The following is a 12464-nucleotide window of genomic DNA, read 5'->3' as shown; positions in this document are numbered from 1 at the left end:
ATTTTTTATGGGATTTAAGATTCAAATCGTTGATCTTTTTTAGGTCTTTCTTCAAAGATCATATGTCTTCCAAAAATCACAAATCTAAAACCATATGACGTCTATCATTTGCTTGTGTAGTTTATGTATTTGGGGAGAGGATCCTCTTCGGACCCAAACTCTCCCGATCCTCCTTCTTCTTCTTTCTTTTCTGCTGCTGCTTCTTCTTCAATTCCTCTTCTTCAATAATCCTTCTCCTTCACTCCTAGGTCTTCTTCTTCACTTTTTTTCTTGTATGTTTATAGAAAACTTCTATATAGAAGATCGTCGACGACTATAACAACGTTGTTGGTAACTAGCTCTGAAGAAGCCACGATGCTGACTTTAAGAAGCACGACGCCAACGCGGCCTTTAAAGAAGAAGGATCCGAAGGGTTTGGGTCCGGAGAAATCCTCTCCCATGTATTTGGGTCTTTAATCATGTAATTAAGTTGTGTTTTACTAATAAAGTAACCCCTTTACCAAAAAAAAAAAAAAAAAAAGACTGATTTCAGTAACTAACCAAACTGAACAAATATCTTCCAGTTGGGATGCTGACATTAACCGTTGACCAACAACACCACAACACGCCACGTGTCCATCTGTTCAATGATTCGTTGCGTCCTCTCTCCGCTTCCATATCTCATCGGTTGGCAATTTCCTGTTTGCTTCATCCAATTCACCAAAAACCAATGATTTATTTATAATCTCCTTTCCATCAACCTAAAAAGTCTTCCCTTTTTCTTGCTTGTTCAGCTTCTTCTGGGTCCAATTACTTTACAGCTCTGAGCCTCCGGAGGCTCAGAAGATTGCTGGGAAATTTGAGAAATGGGGTTGTTGGGAAGCTTCCTAAGGTTCCTCTTTGGCCAATGCTGCAAACCCACCACCACCGGCGGGGACTACTCTGATCCACTTGGCCATCACGGCGTCTCCGCCACCACTGTCGGCGTTTCGGCTCTTGCCCAAGACCTCTACAACTTCGAGATCACCTCTCAGGTAACCTTTTGACCACTAATTCAACCGTTCAATCACTTTTTCGGTTCTTAAGGTCGGAAATGCAGTTTGTTTCTTCGCAATTCTCGTTCTTTCGATATGTAAAAAGCTTAATCTGAGTAAATGGATGATGATTTTTTGGTTTTTACGTTTCTGGGTTTTGTTAATTTCGATCGCATTTTCTTAAAGTTGACTTTTTTTTTTCTTCTTCTCAATTTTGTATATTTGTGATTTTTAAGGTCCCAGAAGGGCTCGGTCAGCATGTTGTCTCGTCCAGGAAAGCTCAAGCTAACTGGTAATTAGCAAACGATTTGCAATTTATCTCATTAGTTTCGTTTGAACGTGCTTTTAAAATTACTGAAAGCTTTTTTAGGAAAAATGTTTTTTGGTTCCAAAAGTACTTAAACTTATGCTTCTTCCAGGAAGCATGTAAATGTTTTTTCAGAATTTACTTGCATTTTTATTAAGAATTGGTTCAAAAAATATTTTCATCAAAAACGCTTTCAGTTATTTCAAAAGCATGTCTAAACGGGCTCTTAATCTGCAATTATGAATAAAAAAGGTCAGACTGTGGAGAAATTTATATCCATATGAGTTAAATTTCTGTAAATTCCCAACTTTGTAAAGGTATAGAAAACTAGTTGTGACATGGAGGGAAGCAAAACCGCCACCAAGAACACCCGAAGAAGCGGCTAGTCTTGTCATACAAACCCTGAAAGGACATCGAAAGGCGGATGTTGAGGTACATTGCCACAAAATTCCGACCATTACATGCTTTTCACAACTTTAATGAAATACAGTAACGTAAAAGTGCTTTTGTGATTGCTTATCTGTAGGGTGTGTTGGCTTTCTATGGCCTCAATATTTCCGCTGAGGATCCAACATCATTGCCTCAAGGAGTAAAGTTTGAGTTCCAGACGCTTCCGGTAATATAAACTATTGCTTTTAACCACAACCAGGTGCCTGCAAAGTAGTTAGGAATTCTGATAGGTGATTCATTTTGATGAAACCAGGTTGATGTAAAAGCGATTGCAGATGGCGATACAGTGACGGTCTATGTCAGCACAGAGGATCCCAGGGAGTCATCCTGTGTTCCGAGCGATGTGCAAACAGCTGCCATTGAAAGATCAGAAGCACGCGCCGTGAGGAACTATACAAGGGCAGATGCACTTCACCAGAAGATCATTGATGCTGGATACCGGTTGGATATTCATGTGCCGCTTGCATTAACTTCGTTTAATTAATCATTTCCAATGCAGAAAAAGGTTTCTAATTGCTTTTCCCCCTCCATTCAGGGTACTGAACATTGAAAATGAGGAGGTCCTTGCCCGAAAGTATAGGATTCGACTGAGGTAAAATCATCTGTTTATGTGATTTCAACTAGCAGCAACATATCCTGCTAGTGAAAGTTAATTGAGTCTGAAGAGAAAACAGGGGTATAGATGCGCCGGAGAGTTCAATGCCCTACGGAAAAGAAGCCAAACAGGAGCTGGTTAAGCTTATTCAGGGCAAGTGCTTGAGGGTTCTTATCTACGGGGAAGATCGTTATGGACGCTGCGTAGGCGACATATACAGCAATGGCACATTTGTACAGGTATTATATGGCAGCTAACTTTAATATGGCACCAACAAGTATTGACATCCGTTTACGATCTCATCCAGGAAGTAATGCTCAAGAACGGGTGTGCATGGCATTACGCAGCCTACGACAAACGCCCAGAATTCGCAAGGGTGAGTAGAATCGTACAAATTCTGTATCTTATTTGATGAAGTGCGCGATTAATACAACGAAAAACTACATAATGTCAGCAAGAACTCGTATAGAGCTACATTTGATTTTCGCATGTTTCAATCAAAACAGTGGGAAGAACAGGCTCGGACGCAGCGAGTTGGGTTGTGGGCTTCGTCAAACCCTGAGAAGCCATGGGATTGGAGAAAGGATAAGCGTGAAGGCAAATGAGGAGCTATTGTAAGGAAATTATTCAGAACATAAGATTATGTCTGTAACAGCAAGAAAGTAGGTTTATATAGGGCGAAAAAGAGGTGTCTCTGTCTCCGGACGGTACAAACATACACATCATTTGATTTTTACAATAAGATTACGCATATACTCAGTCCATACTCAGTCCATCTCCAAATGAAGGGTCCAGAGAGCCGAAAATAGCTCGAAAACCGTCTTCAACCGAGGGCTAAGGCAAAAGGCTCGTGGGCTCCACTGGACAAAAAGGACCAAAGGGCCAACCGGCTAGCCAACTCAACCAACCAGCCCTCCGGGCTGGCCAAAATTTTCATTATTCCTGTCGGTCATATCCGACAGCATTGTACTTATTCATGTCGGTTATATCCAACAGGAATAGTAGGCCCTTTATTTTTATTTTTATTTTTTTTTACAAAATTTTTAAGTTCTATTTTTTTTTTCCTATAACTTCCTAAGCCATTATATAACATTAAATTAAATTAAATAACATGAAACAACATTAAACAACTTGAAACAACATTACACAATATGAAATAACATTAATTTTAAATAATAAATTATGTTTGGCTCTTTGGTCCTCAGTTGGATACGGTTTTTTATGACTAGCTAAAATGAGCCCTATGACCCTTTGATCCTTGGTTAGAGATGAAGTCAAATATGATCTTGTATTATTCATTAAAATATTAATATCTTGGATGACCATAGGGTTAAAATGAGCCCTCAGGACTAAAACAAGCATTCTGGCCAGCCTTCGGTTGAAAATGATCTCATATATCTTTTACTTTGACATTGTTGCGAACAAATCCATATGTTTTATTGTCAAGTATAGTCGTGAAAACTTCGTGATCTTTCTAAGTTCATGTCTTTCGCTTTCTTATAATGAATTTTTTTTCATCTGTCATAGCAATTACAATAACACTGTCAGGGTGGGAGATAGTACCTGGAGGCGTATCACTCACTATCCTAACGAGCCATGAAGAACACATTCCATGAATGTTTTCGTCGTTCGTAGTAATGCCCCTAATCAAATGCACAGCCCATCAAAACCCAAAAGCATATTACTTTGTTTGATTGATTGGTTTTGTCATTGATGGGAAGGACACTTGCTTCACCGATCCGATTCCAAGACTTAGATCCGAAGCATCGTTGTTGACAAGGGAGGGCTGAAGCAGTGTTTTATAATGTTGACATATAAATTAACGTTAAATAAGCATAATATTTTATAACATTTGCATTGAGATTAATATTAAATTACGAGGTAACAGATAATCAATAAAGAGTTCCGCTTTAAAAAACTTCTTAAGGTTTTTCTTTTCAATAAACTTGGCTTAGTCCTACACGCCAAATCTACCTTAATATCTACTTCTTTTCACGTTTTATTTAAGGAAAATTTATAAAAAAAATTTGAAAACTTTGAATTTTAACGAAAATGACAAAATAAAAAGTAAAATTAATAATACAAAAATTAATTTTTTATCATAAAATTATGATTTTTCTTTAAGGTAAACAGTACGGAAATTTTTCGTTAAAGTTCACTTTTATTTTGTCTATTCATATTAGTATTAGTATAAAAATCGAAAAAGCTCCAAAGATTATTAAGCAAACACGTCTTTATTGAAATAGAAGAGTACCATAACACCGCTACAGCCGCGTCCGGATATGACCAAAAGGACCTCGACCCCATGGTTACACCAACACCAGCACCACACACAATCTAACTTTCAGAAAAAAAAAGAAGAAAAAGGCAAAAAGCGAAAAAGAGTACAGTAGGACTTCAGCTCATAACGAGTAATAGGCAGCCAATGAGGCTATGACACCTCAGCTCCCGCTTATTTAGTAGTACTAGACTCCACTGCACAGGACCGCAGGGGATTATGGCTTTTTAGATTGCGAGGACCAGACCCGGCATGGACTTCCCGGCCGGATTGGAGACGCTGCTCTCCCAAACCGACGGGAGATGGAACGAGGTAATCTCGGCCGCCAACGACGACGACTTGTAGGAAAACCCGGACGAGGATTTATCGGAGGAGGCGGGAGAGTTTCTGTGGCTGTTGTTTCCGAGGCGCGTGACAGTGAGGGTAGTGTTGAAGTACTCGCGGACGCCGGTGACTACACCACTGGCGACGGTCCAGGCGTGGACCCAGGAAATGGAGCAGTCGCGGTCGCAGCCCTCGACGAGGACGGTGGGGCCGAAGGAGGCGATGGACTCGGGGACGAACTGAAACGATTCGTTTTGGGAGCCGGTGAGGAGGCGCATCAAGAACTGGTGGGTCGGCGGACCATGGAACCACCACTCGAGGTCGGGGGCGACGATCTGGAGCACCGTGTCGACGTCGCGGGAGCTCAGGGCGTCATAAAGGGCGAGCACCACCCTTCGATTGCTGGACTCAGCGTCTTCCAGAGCTTCCAGAGAGTTAGCCAGTTCTTGCCTAGGCCTCTGTGGCGGGTTTAGAGCGAGAAAGTAAGGGTTTTAGAGAGAGAAAGTGGAGGTTTTGGAAAGAGAGATGGAATTGGGAGGAAATGTGAAGTGGGATCTCTGGTAAGGAAATGAAGGTGGGGTTTTATAGCAGGTGGATGGTGGAGGTGCCAGGGGAGTATGGCCTTTTTCCCGCCAATTACGCGGACATGACAACGAAAATCCAACCTTATCGTAGGCCAACAGGATCCTCTCCTGATTTTTTGTTGTGGATCAGATATCTGTGAATCGTTTTGTTGAGGATCAGATATTTGTGAATTGTGTTTATTGATTGTAAATTTTTATTAAATACAATTTGTGTTTAATTTTAAATAAAAATATTTAAAATAATTTCTAATTCCATAATGTACAGTTAGTTTTTATTAAATAAAATTTGTGTTTAATTTTAAATAAAAATATTTAAAATAATTTCTAATCGCACAATGTACGATAAATAGTTATAATTTACGAATCCTTGGATTTTCACAAAGAGAATCCAACGAGGATTAAGATCCTATTGTGGGGGATAAGGTAGGGGGTATGAATGACGTGGCGTGCTCTTATAGGCTTGGTGGTGAGGAACAGCTGGCATGCGATGGAGTGGCCCTTAATTTTCTGGCACGCGCATCGCCAGGGAGAGAGGAAGGTGAGGGAAGGAAGCCGTCGAGCCAACTTTTCTTGACCATTTTGGCGCCACCTGTTTCTTCTCTTTCCGTTCGGGACCCACCTAGTTCCGTTACTCCGTTAATGTATCGGTGGCTCTAAAGTCTGTTTAATTTCTCTACGCTATTGGCTTCGTGGGTTACTAAATGTAAATTTTTAAATTTATAATTGTATGATTTATCTCTATTAATTAATGAATTTTTTTATTAATAAAAAAAATTATGAAAATACTATTTTTTATTGAAATCATACCTATAAGTGATGTTAAAATACCTCTAATATTTAAAAAAAAAAACCAAAAAAAAAAAAACAAAAACAAAAACCTAGTATCTTTTAAGTAGTCGGTGCCTTGTTATATTCTAAAAAAATTGTTCATTATGAATAAAATATATTTTGCAAATTGCTCTTTTCTACAGTAATGGTGAAAAGGAATGTTGTTCTTGCACTATGACGTACGTTCGAACCTCGTTGGCTTCCTAATCTAATACATAATCACAAATCTATCGTTTAACAAAAAAAAAAAAAGGTTATTTTTGTTGATAAACTTGCCCTTTTTCAAAATTAATATTTTTTTAATAAAGTATATTATTACTTTAGTTTACACTACAAGAAAAGTTTGAACTTAAAAAGCAGAAGAATCCACCACTTGCAAAGTTTAGTTGAACTTGAAATGTTTCTAGGGTCATGGGTAAAAGTATGTTAGGTTTAAGTTTTGAAACCTTCCAATATAACAAAAAAACAGCCGGTGAAACCAAACGGCTTTTAGATTAGTTGTCGGGGTAATTTACCTACAATCTCGCACTTTTTTTTTTTCAAACTCGAACAGATTAAGGGCAACTTTCAAGGGTATCTCACATTTTCAAAGGGCAACCCCAATTCTTCCATGAATTTTTTTTTTGAATTTAAGAGAGTCAGTTGACCCACCTTATCCCAAGGTGCATCCGTCTCTGGCTTGAACAGCTCCAAGTTTACCAATGTCCATACATTTCTAATCATGCAATCTTACCAATGTCCATACATTTGTAATCATGCACTCTTTGAAAACAGCAGGTTCACAGTAAAGAAGAAGTTGAAAGGCAAATACAAGTGACGATGACTCATCGGCATGTCGCAAAGGATGCCACCGCAGGTAAATAGTTTGGAAGGCCACCGCGGGTAAAAGCGACAAAGACCGGCACTAGTTGTGCTTTCAAGGAAAGTGGATTATGATATTTATATTCTTGTCAAGTGGATTATGATTCTCAGCCAAGTGGAACAAAACTTTGTGGTTAATACAGATAAAGGATTTAAAACTAGAGAATTTTAACGAAAAATTCTCGATACTGTTTACTTTAACGAAAAATCACATTTTTACATTAAAAAATCAATCCTGATACTATTCATTTTACCTTTTCTTTTGTCCTTCGTTAAAACTCAAAATTTTCAAACCATTTTTATTAGTTTTCATTTTAAAACTCTCATTGGACTCCTTCATTACTTACCTAAACATGTCCAATTTTCTCTTTATCCTTTAACAGGTGAAGAATAAGTGGAAGCATTATTAATGTTTTAATCTCAATCATTGATATGAAATTCAAGAGTTAGTGACTAAACGAACAAAACTCTTGTATTTGATATTTGAAAGGAACATGTGTTTCCAAAACATGAAAAACGAGTTGGTCAGGCCACTCTCGCACGAATGGAACCTTGTCCATTGAGAGTTGTATCTACGTGAGTTTGGATGGTGGCCAAATACAGTGGGCCTGCTCCTTTGTAAGAATATATGATCATCCAGCTAGTCATGTTGCCCTACTCAAGTTTTTCTTCTCGAATTGTAATTAGCCAAGCAATGCTTCTTAACGAAAACATAGTTTACTTCCCCTAAGCTACGCTTTCGGTACCGGCCTTCAGGGCCACTTTTGGCAGCTCCAACACATAAAGAGATAAAAGTTCTCACTAGTACTAGTACACCCTATCAACTTGTGCAAATAGAATCAAGAGTCAAATAAACGAGAGGAGTACGGAACCAGAAAATGGAAGTGCGAGAAACTAACTTATCAGTCTCCTTACCTAACATTCGAACTTGAGACATCTTCCTACGACAAACATCCTCTATAAATTGTACGATTGGGCCGAAAGTGAAGAAGCTTCAAGCTATTACTCGTTCACATTTACATGTTAACTCGTCTTAACCCTTAAGATTACTTCTTTTAGTAACTGAAGCTATAATTCATCTATTTCATTGCTAACCCAAGCCCCTGAAGGTGGAACCACTGAACTCAATACTTCAAGAGCTAAAAAGAAAGCATGAGTTATGGTAATGGAAAAAGAAAGACGAGCTCTGAAGTTGATGAGGCTTTTACAAAACCATGTAAAAGTCATCAAAACGTCTAAGCAGCCCTACCATTTTCAGAAACTCGACGACAAATACAGCTAACTTGACAGGAGTTTAAATCAGATGTTTCTATCTCAATAGAATCAAAAGAGAATTACTGATTCAAACACAGGCAACTTAAGAGTCCTAAGTCAGATAAAATAATAGAAAGAGAGAAATGGGCAACTACATCTCTCAGAAAAGAAATATTGCTCGGTAGTAATAATAGAGTAGATAATTTCTCAAGTGCTATTAAACTATCAACGATCACAAGTTAGCTAAAAGTGAAAAAGAAACTGAAGAACGAAAAACATTTATGCATTTGAACACAAAGAAAAGAAACTTGTTTCAAAATTATACTACAGAAATTCATACACAAATCATAACATTATCTTAGTTTTTGGGGCTATGTTTCTTCCCTTTGTATCAATGAAGGCGCAGGTGGGGTCATAGTTTCATCCTTACCTCTTACATGGGACTCTTCTTTCACTGCTGAAAGTCTGCTTGGACTCAGAGAACTACCGATGCCATTCTTGGTTGGGCTTAAGTAGTTCCCCAGAGGGGAATTCGGACCAGATCTAAACTCAAGCGATCCATCTTCACGAGGCAAAGGTGAAATTGGTGGAAGGCTTTCACTTTCCTGTTGTTTTCTATAAAACTTTTCTTCCACAACGTCATAGGAATTCCCGGTCCTCACTTCCTGAGCAAGAGAGCACCAACTACAGCAAAGCCACAACGTGCAATCAGAGAGTGATGGTTTACCAAAGCAGAAGTTATAAGAAGGCAAATTGAATCTCTTTCTCATTTGGATCCTCCAAAAGCCACCATAGAGCAAACCAAATAGACATAGAACTAGGCCAGTAACTCCAAGAGCCCCCCGAACAGTTTCATTGTCGATATTAACAGCAGCCAAGTTAAAAATCCAGAACGGAGCCATGCAAAACAGAATAAATGTCATAATATGAACATACATGTTCCCGAATCCAAGCCTCTCCATATTCCACCCGAACACACAAAAACTACAAAAGAGTGAAACATACGCTATAGAAATATCATCCCAAATGTCAAGTACTCCTCCGCTCCATTGTGGTTTACTCTCAACGACTCGTTGTTCAGTCCTAAATGCAAAAGAATATTTTCTCTCAAATGTTTTTGACCTTAATTTTTCTGCTCCTTCACCAGTGCCAATTGGAACCTGTGCTTCCTCATCCACTTCTAAATCATAATCCTTCCCGAGGGGGCTGACAATGTTGTATATGCCAGCAAATGCAGGTGCACCAATAGCAAAAGATACACATATTGCAACTCCTATCGGTGGTCGTTGAGCTCTTCTGTAACCCAGGTTTAAACTACAAAGTGCATACTGAGCAAAGCAATTCAGATGAAGCAGGGCAACAACAACCATCATGTGGGCCCATTCGTGGGGCTTATAAGTCCCATTTTTACAGTAAACCTTTCGAAGTCTGGAAATGTCTTCTGGTTTCCATCTACACAGAAGTACAAGGTGGTAGAATCGCTTCGGATGGTTGTACAAACACAAAAGAGTAAAAAGTGCATTGAGAATTTGATTATTGACTTCAAACCATGCATCTCTCTGGGACTTCTTGGGTATTGCCTTGTTCAACATTCCAGTCATCACAAGGAACAAAATTGCACCCGAAACAGCAACACAGACGATCCACACAAAAAGAGCCATGTTCATTGGGTTTCTAATCCATTTTTTGCCCATTTTCACGAGTGAAACCCAATCAATTTTCTTAGAAAAAACCTCATGGATTCGTTCTTTAAAGCCATGGCCGTTTGAAGCCACAGATCGTGACATTTCATCTCTCTCCTCAGCCAACCGCTTGAAACTGGCAGATGCAGAGCCAAATTTGAAGAAACTAACTCTATTAAGAGGAGCATCAGGAGGGAACCTTTTCGGAGACTTCTCATTGGTTAAAAAAGTCTTCCGGGATGCTGAAACCTCAAAGGGGATTTGACCCATCACTTCACTACCATTCGATTCTTCAATTTCCTCATTGTGGTTTCCATTATCAGTCGAAACCATTCTCAAATCAAAGAACAATTTTCTTCCAATCGGTGTCAGAGACTCAGGGTTGTGAAATCAATGTCGCAATGCGCACTCTTTCTTCAACGTTTCCACTGAGGTTAAAATTTGAACACAAATCAATGCATTGAATGTGATTTCTAGTATACATAACTAAAAGGCGTTATCGGAAAGAAGAGAAGCAAGGAATCTACAAGTTAAAAAATAAAAAATAAAAACATTGAAACAGAAGACTTTCAATCCCCAGGAAGCAACCCAAAAGAACCAAAACCACTAACCAAGACTGAAATTTCACATACAGAATTAAACCCAATTCATAAAAACACAAAATACGATCAAAAGCTCATGATATACAAAGAACAAGAGGCTGCCACAGTAAACCCTCATTAGCTATTAGCTAATCATCAACATATTAATCAATACCCATGATTTTGCAAGGAAAAATAAATCATCATACTTCAAAAATCCAGAAACTAATTTTAAAAAACCCATATTTTCATCAAAACAGTAGTCAGATGTACAATTGAAAGGCACCCAGAAAGTTAAATTACACGGTTTAATTAAAAGTATAAAAGAAAATTATCGATGCCCAGAAAAACGAATCAAACCAACTTTATGCAAGTAAAAAGGCGGAGCTCAAGACATACCTAAATAATGGCGGAGAAACCAGAAGAAGCCATGACTGTAACTTTTCAAAGTTTTTCTTTTTCCCCTGAAGACTTGTTCTTTTGTGAAGAATCAAAGACCCTCCATTGAAACAGAAATAGGGGCTGCTCAAGTTTCCAAAAACGACAAACCGCCAAAATATTTTGCAAGTTACAAAAGGGTCAAACTTTGGAAAGCGGTTGGCGGAGACCGAGATAATCTGCAAAACGGCGACCGCCGCACGAATTGCTGGCCAAGGACTGCGTCGTTTGATGAAGTTTCCCTCTGACGGAGGTCAAAGCTGAAGGCTTTGAAAAGCAGTACTCCGGGGGCAAGCAATGCAATTAAATAAAATAAGTAAAAACAACGTTGTGTTTGCTCTGTGTCTTCGCGCTGGAAGGTGGGAAATTATTGTGGCGCGTGGAAGAGTGTGATTGGATTAGAAGTTAGGAATATTTGTTTGTTGATAAAAGTTTTCGATTTTTTTTCTTTATTTTTCCTTTTATGATAAATATTAAGTGCGTGGTCAATCATCGGTTGATTCAAAAATAGAAATTAAAGAAAAAGGAGAAGATGAAAAATCTAGTGGCGGACATTGGAGTCATATCTTATGGGTAGAAGAACCATCAAGTTATCCAAAATGGAGAGATGGCAAGAAAAGTGGAACTTGAAAGGGTGGGACTCATCCATTGCTGAAATTTGACACGGCGAAAATGACTCAGAACTCGGCTTTTACTTCAATACTTTGTCTTTGAGGTTTTGGTGGAGAACCACGACGTGAATTAGACTGGTTGATTAGAAAGATGCACTAATTTATGTGTTAAAATGGTTTAGAATTTCACTCTTTGTCGGGAAATAATAAGGACAAGGTTTTGGGTCGAATCATATGCAAGGGTAGGAAAAGCTCGCGTGCAAAAGGGGAAATAGATAATATTGCAAGTAATGCATACCCAATAAACGAGGAAGACTTAGTTGCACTGTTGAGATACCACAGTAACATTCTAGATTAATAATACAATCTAAAATAACATGCAGACAGCACACAGTAACATTCTAGATTAATAATACAATCTAAAATAACATGCAGACAGCACAGAGACTCCCTCCCATGGGAGCCGTTTGTCATGTCATGAGTACAAATCGGATAGAAATCAAAATTCCGATTTGCACTATATTCTTTTCCTGTACATTTGTTTAATCATGTTCGTTATTTTCGGTTGATTCCATTCAATCCAATAACCAAAAGGGTGAATAATATATATAAAGTTAAACCAAGCGATGCTCATGTAATGGACAGGTTAACACAAGGG

At 38.6% G+C, this 12464-nt stretch overlaps 3 protein-coding genes across 3 annotated transcripts; 1 reads left to right on the top strand and 2 right to left on the bottom strand.

The window, feature by feature from the left end:
- The first annotated feature begins 684 nt into the window (after positions 1 to 684).
- On the top strand, positions 685 to 3124 carry LOC137720841 (staphylococcal-like nuclease CAN2). The gene is made up of 9 exons (XM_068459949.2): positions 685 to 1013; positions 1250 to 1305; positions 1638 to 1752; positions 1847 to 1936; positions 2024 to 2211; positions 2306 to 2362; positions 2445 to 2604; positions 2673 to 2741; positions 2872 to 3124. Exons 1-9 carry the CDS (start codon positions 846 to 848, stop codon positions 2968 to 2970), a joined length of 1002 nt encoding a protein of 333 aa, XP_068316050.2. The 5' UTR covers positions 685 to 845; the 3' UTR covers positions 2971 to 3124.
- Positions 3125 to 4580: 1456 nt separating this feature from the next.
- LOC137720326 (wound-induced protein 1) lies at positions 4581 to 5669 on the bottom strand. The gene has a single exon (XM_068459379.2). It carries the CDS (start codon positions 5243 to 5245, stop codon positions 4871 to 4873), a length of 375 nt encoding a protein of 124 aa, XP_068315480.2. The 5' UTR covers positions 5246 to 5669; the 3' UTR covers positions 4581 to 4870.
- Positions 5670 to 8756: 3087 nt separating this feature from the next.
- LOC137720321 (uncharacterized) lies at positions 8757 to 11574 on the bottom strand. Its single transcript, XM_068459374.2, has 2 exons — positions 11157 to 11574; positions 8757 to 10604 (listed from the first exon to the last, which is right to left on the bottom strand). Exon 2 carries the CDS (start codon positions 10507 to 10509, stop codon positions 8866 to 8868), a length of 1644 nt encoding a protein of 547 aa, XP_068315475.2. The 5' UTR covers positions 10510 to 10604; positions 11157 to 11574; the 3' UTR covers positions 8757 to 8865.
- Positions 11575 to 12464: the final 890 nt, after the last annotated feature.

The sequence above is a fragment of the Pyrus communis genome, chromosome 1 (assembly GCF_041283825.1).
Source record: "Pyrus communis isolate YQ-2024b chromosome 1, ASM4128382v1, whole genome shotgun sequence".
Taxonomy (NCBI): Eukaryota; Viridiplantae; Streptophyta; class Magnoliopsida; order Rosales; family Rosaceae; genus Pyrus; species Pyrus communis.
The sequence above is the reverse complement of the archived record's forward strand: the minus strand, read 5'-3'. Positions and strand labels throughout refer to the sequence as shown.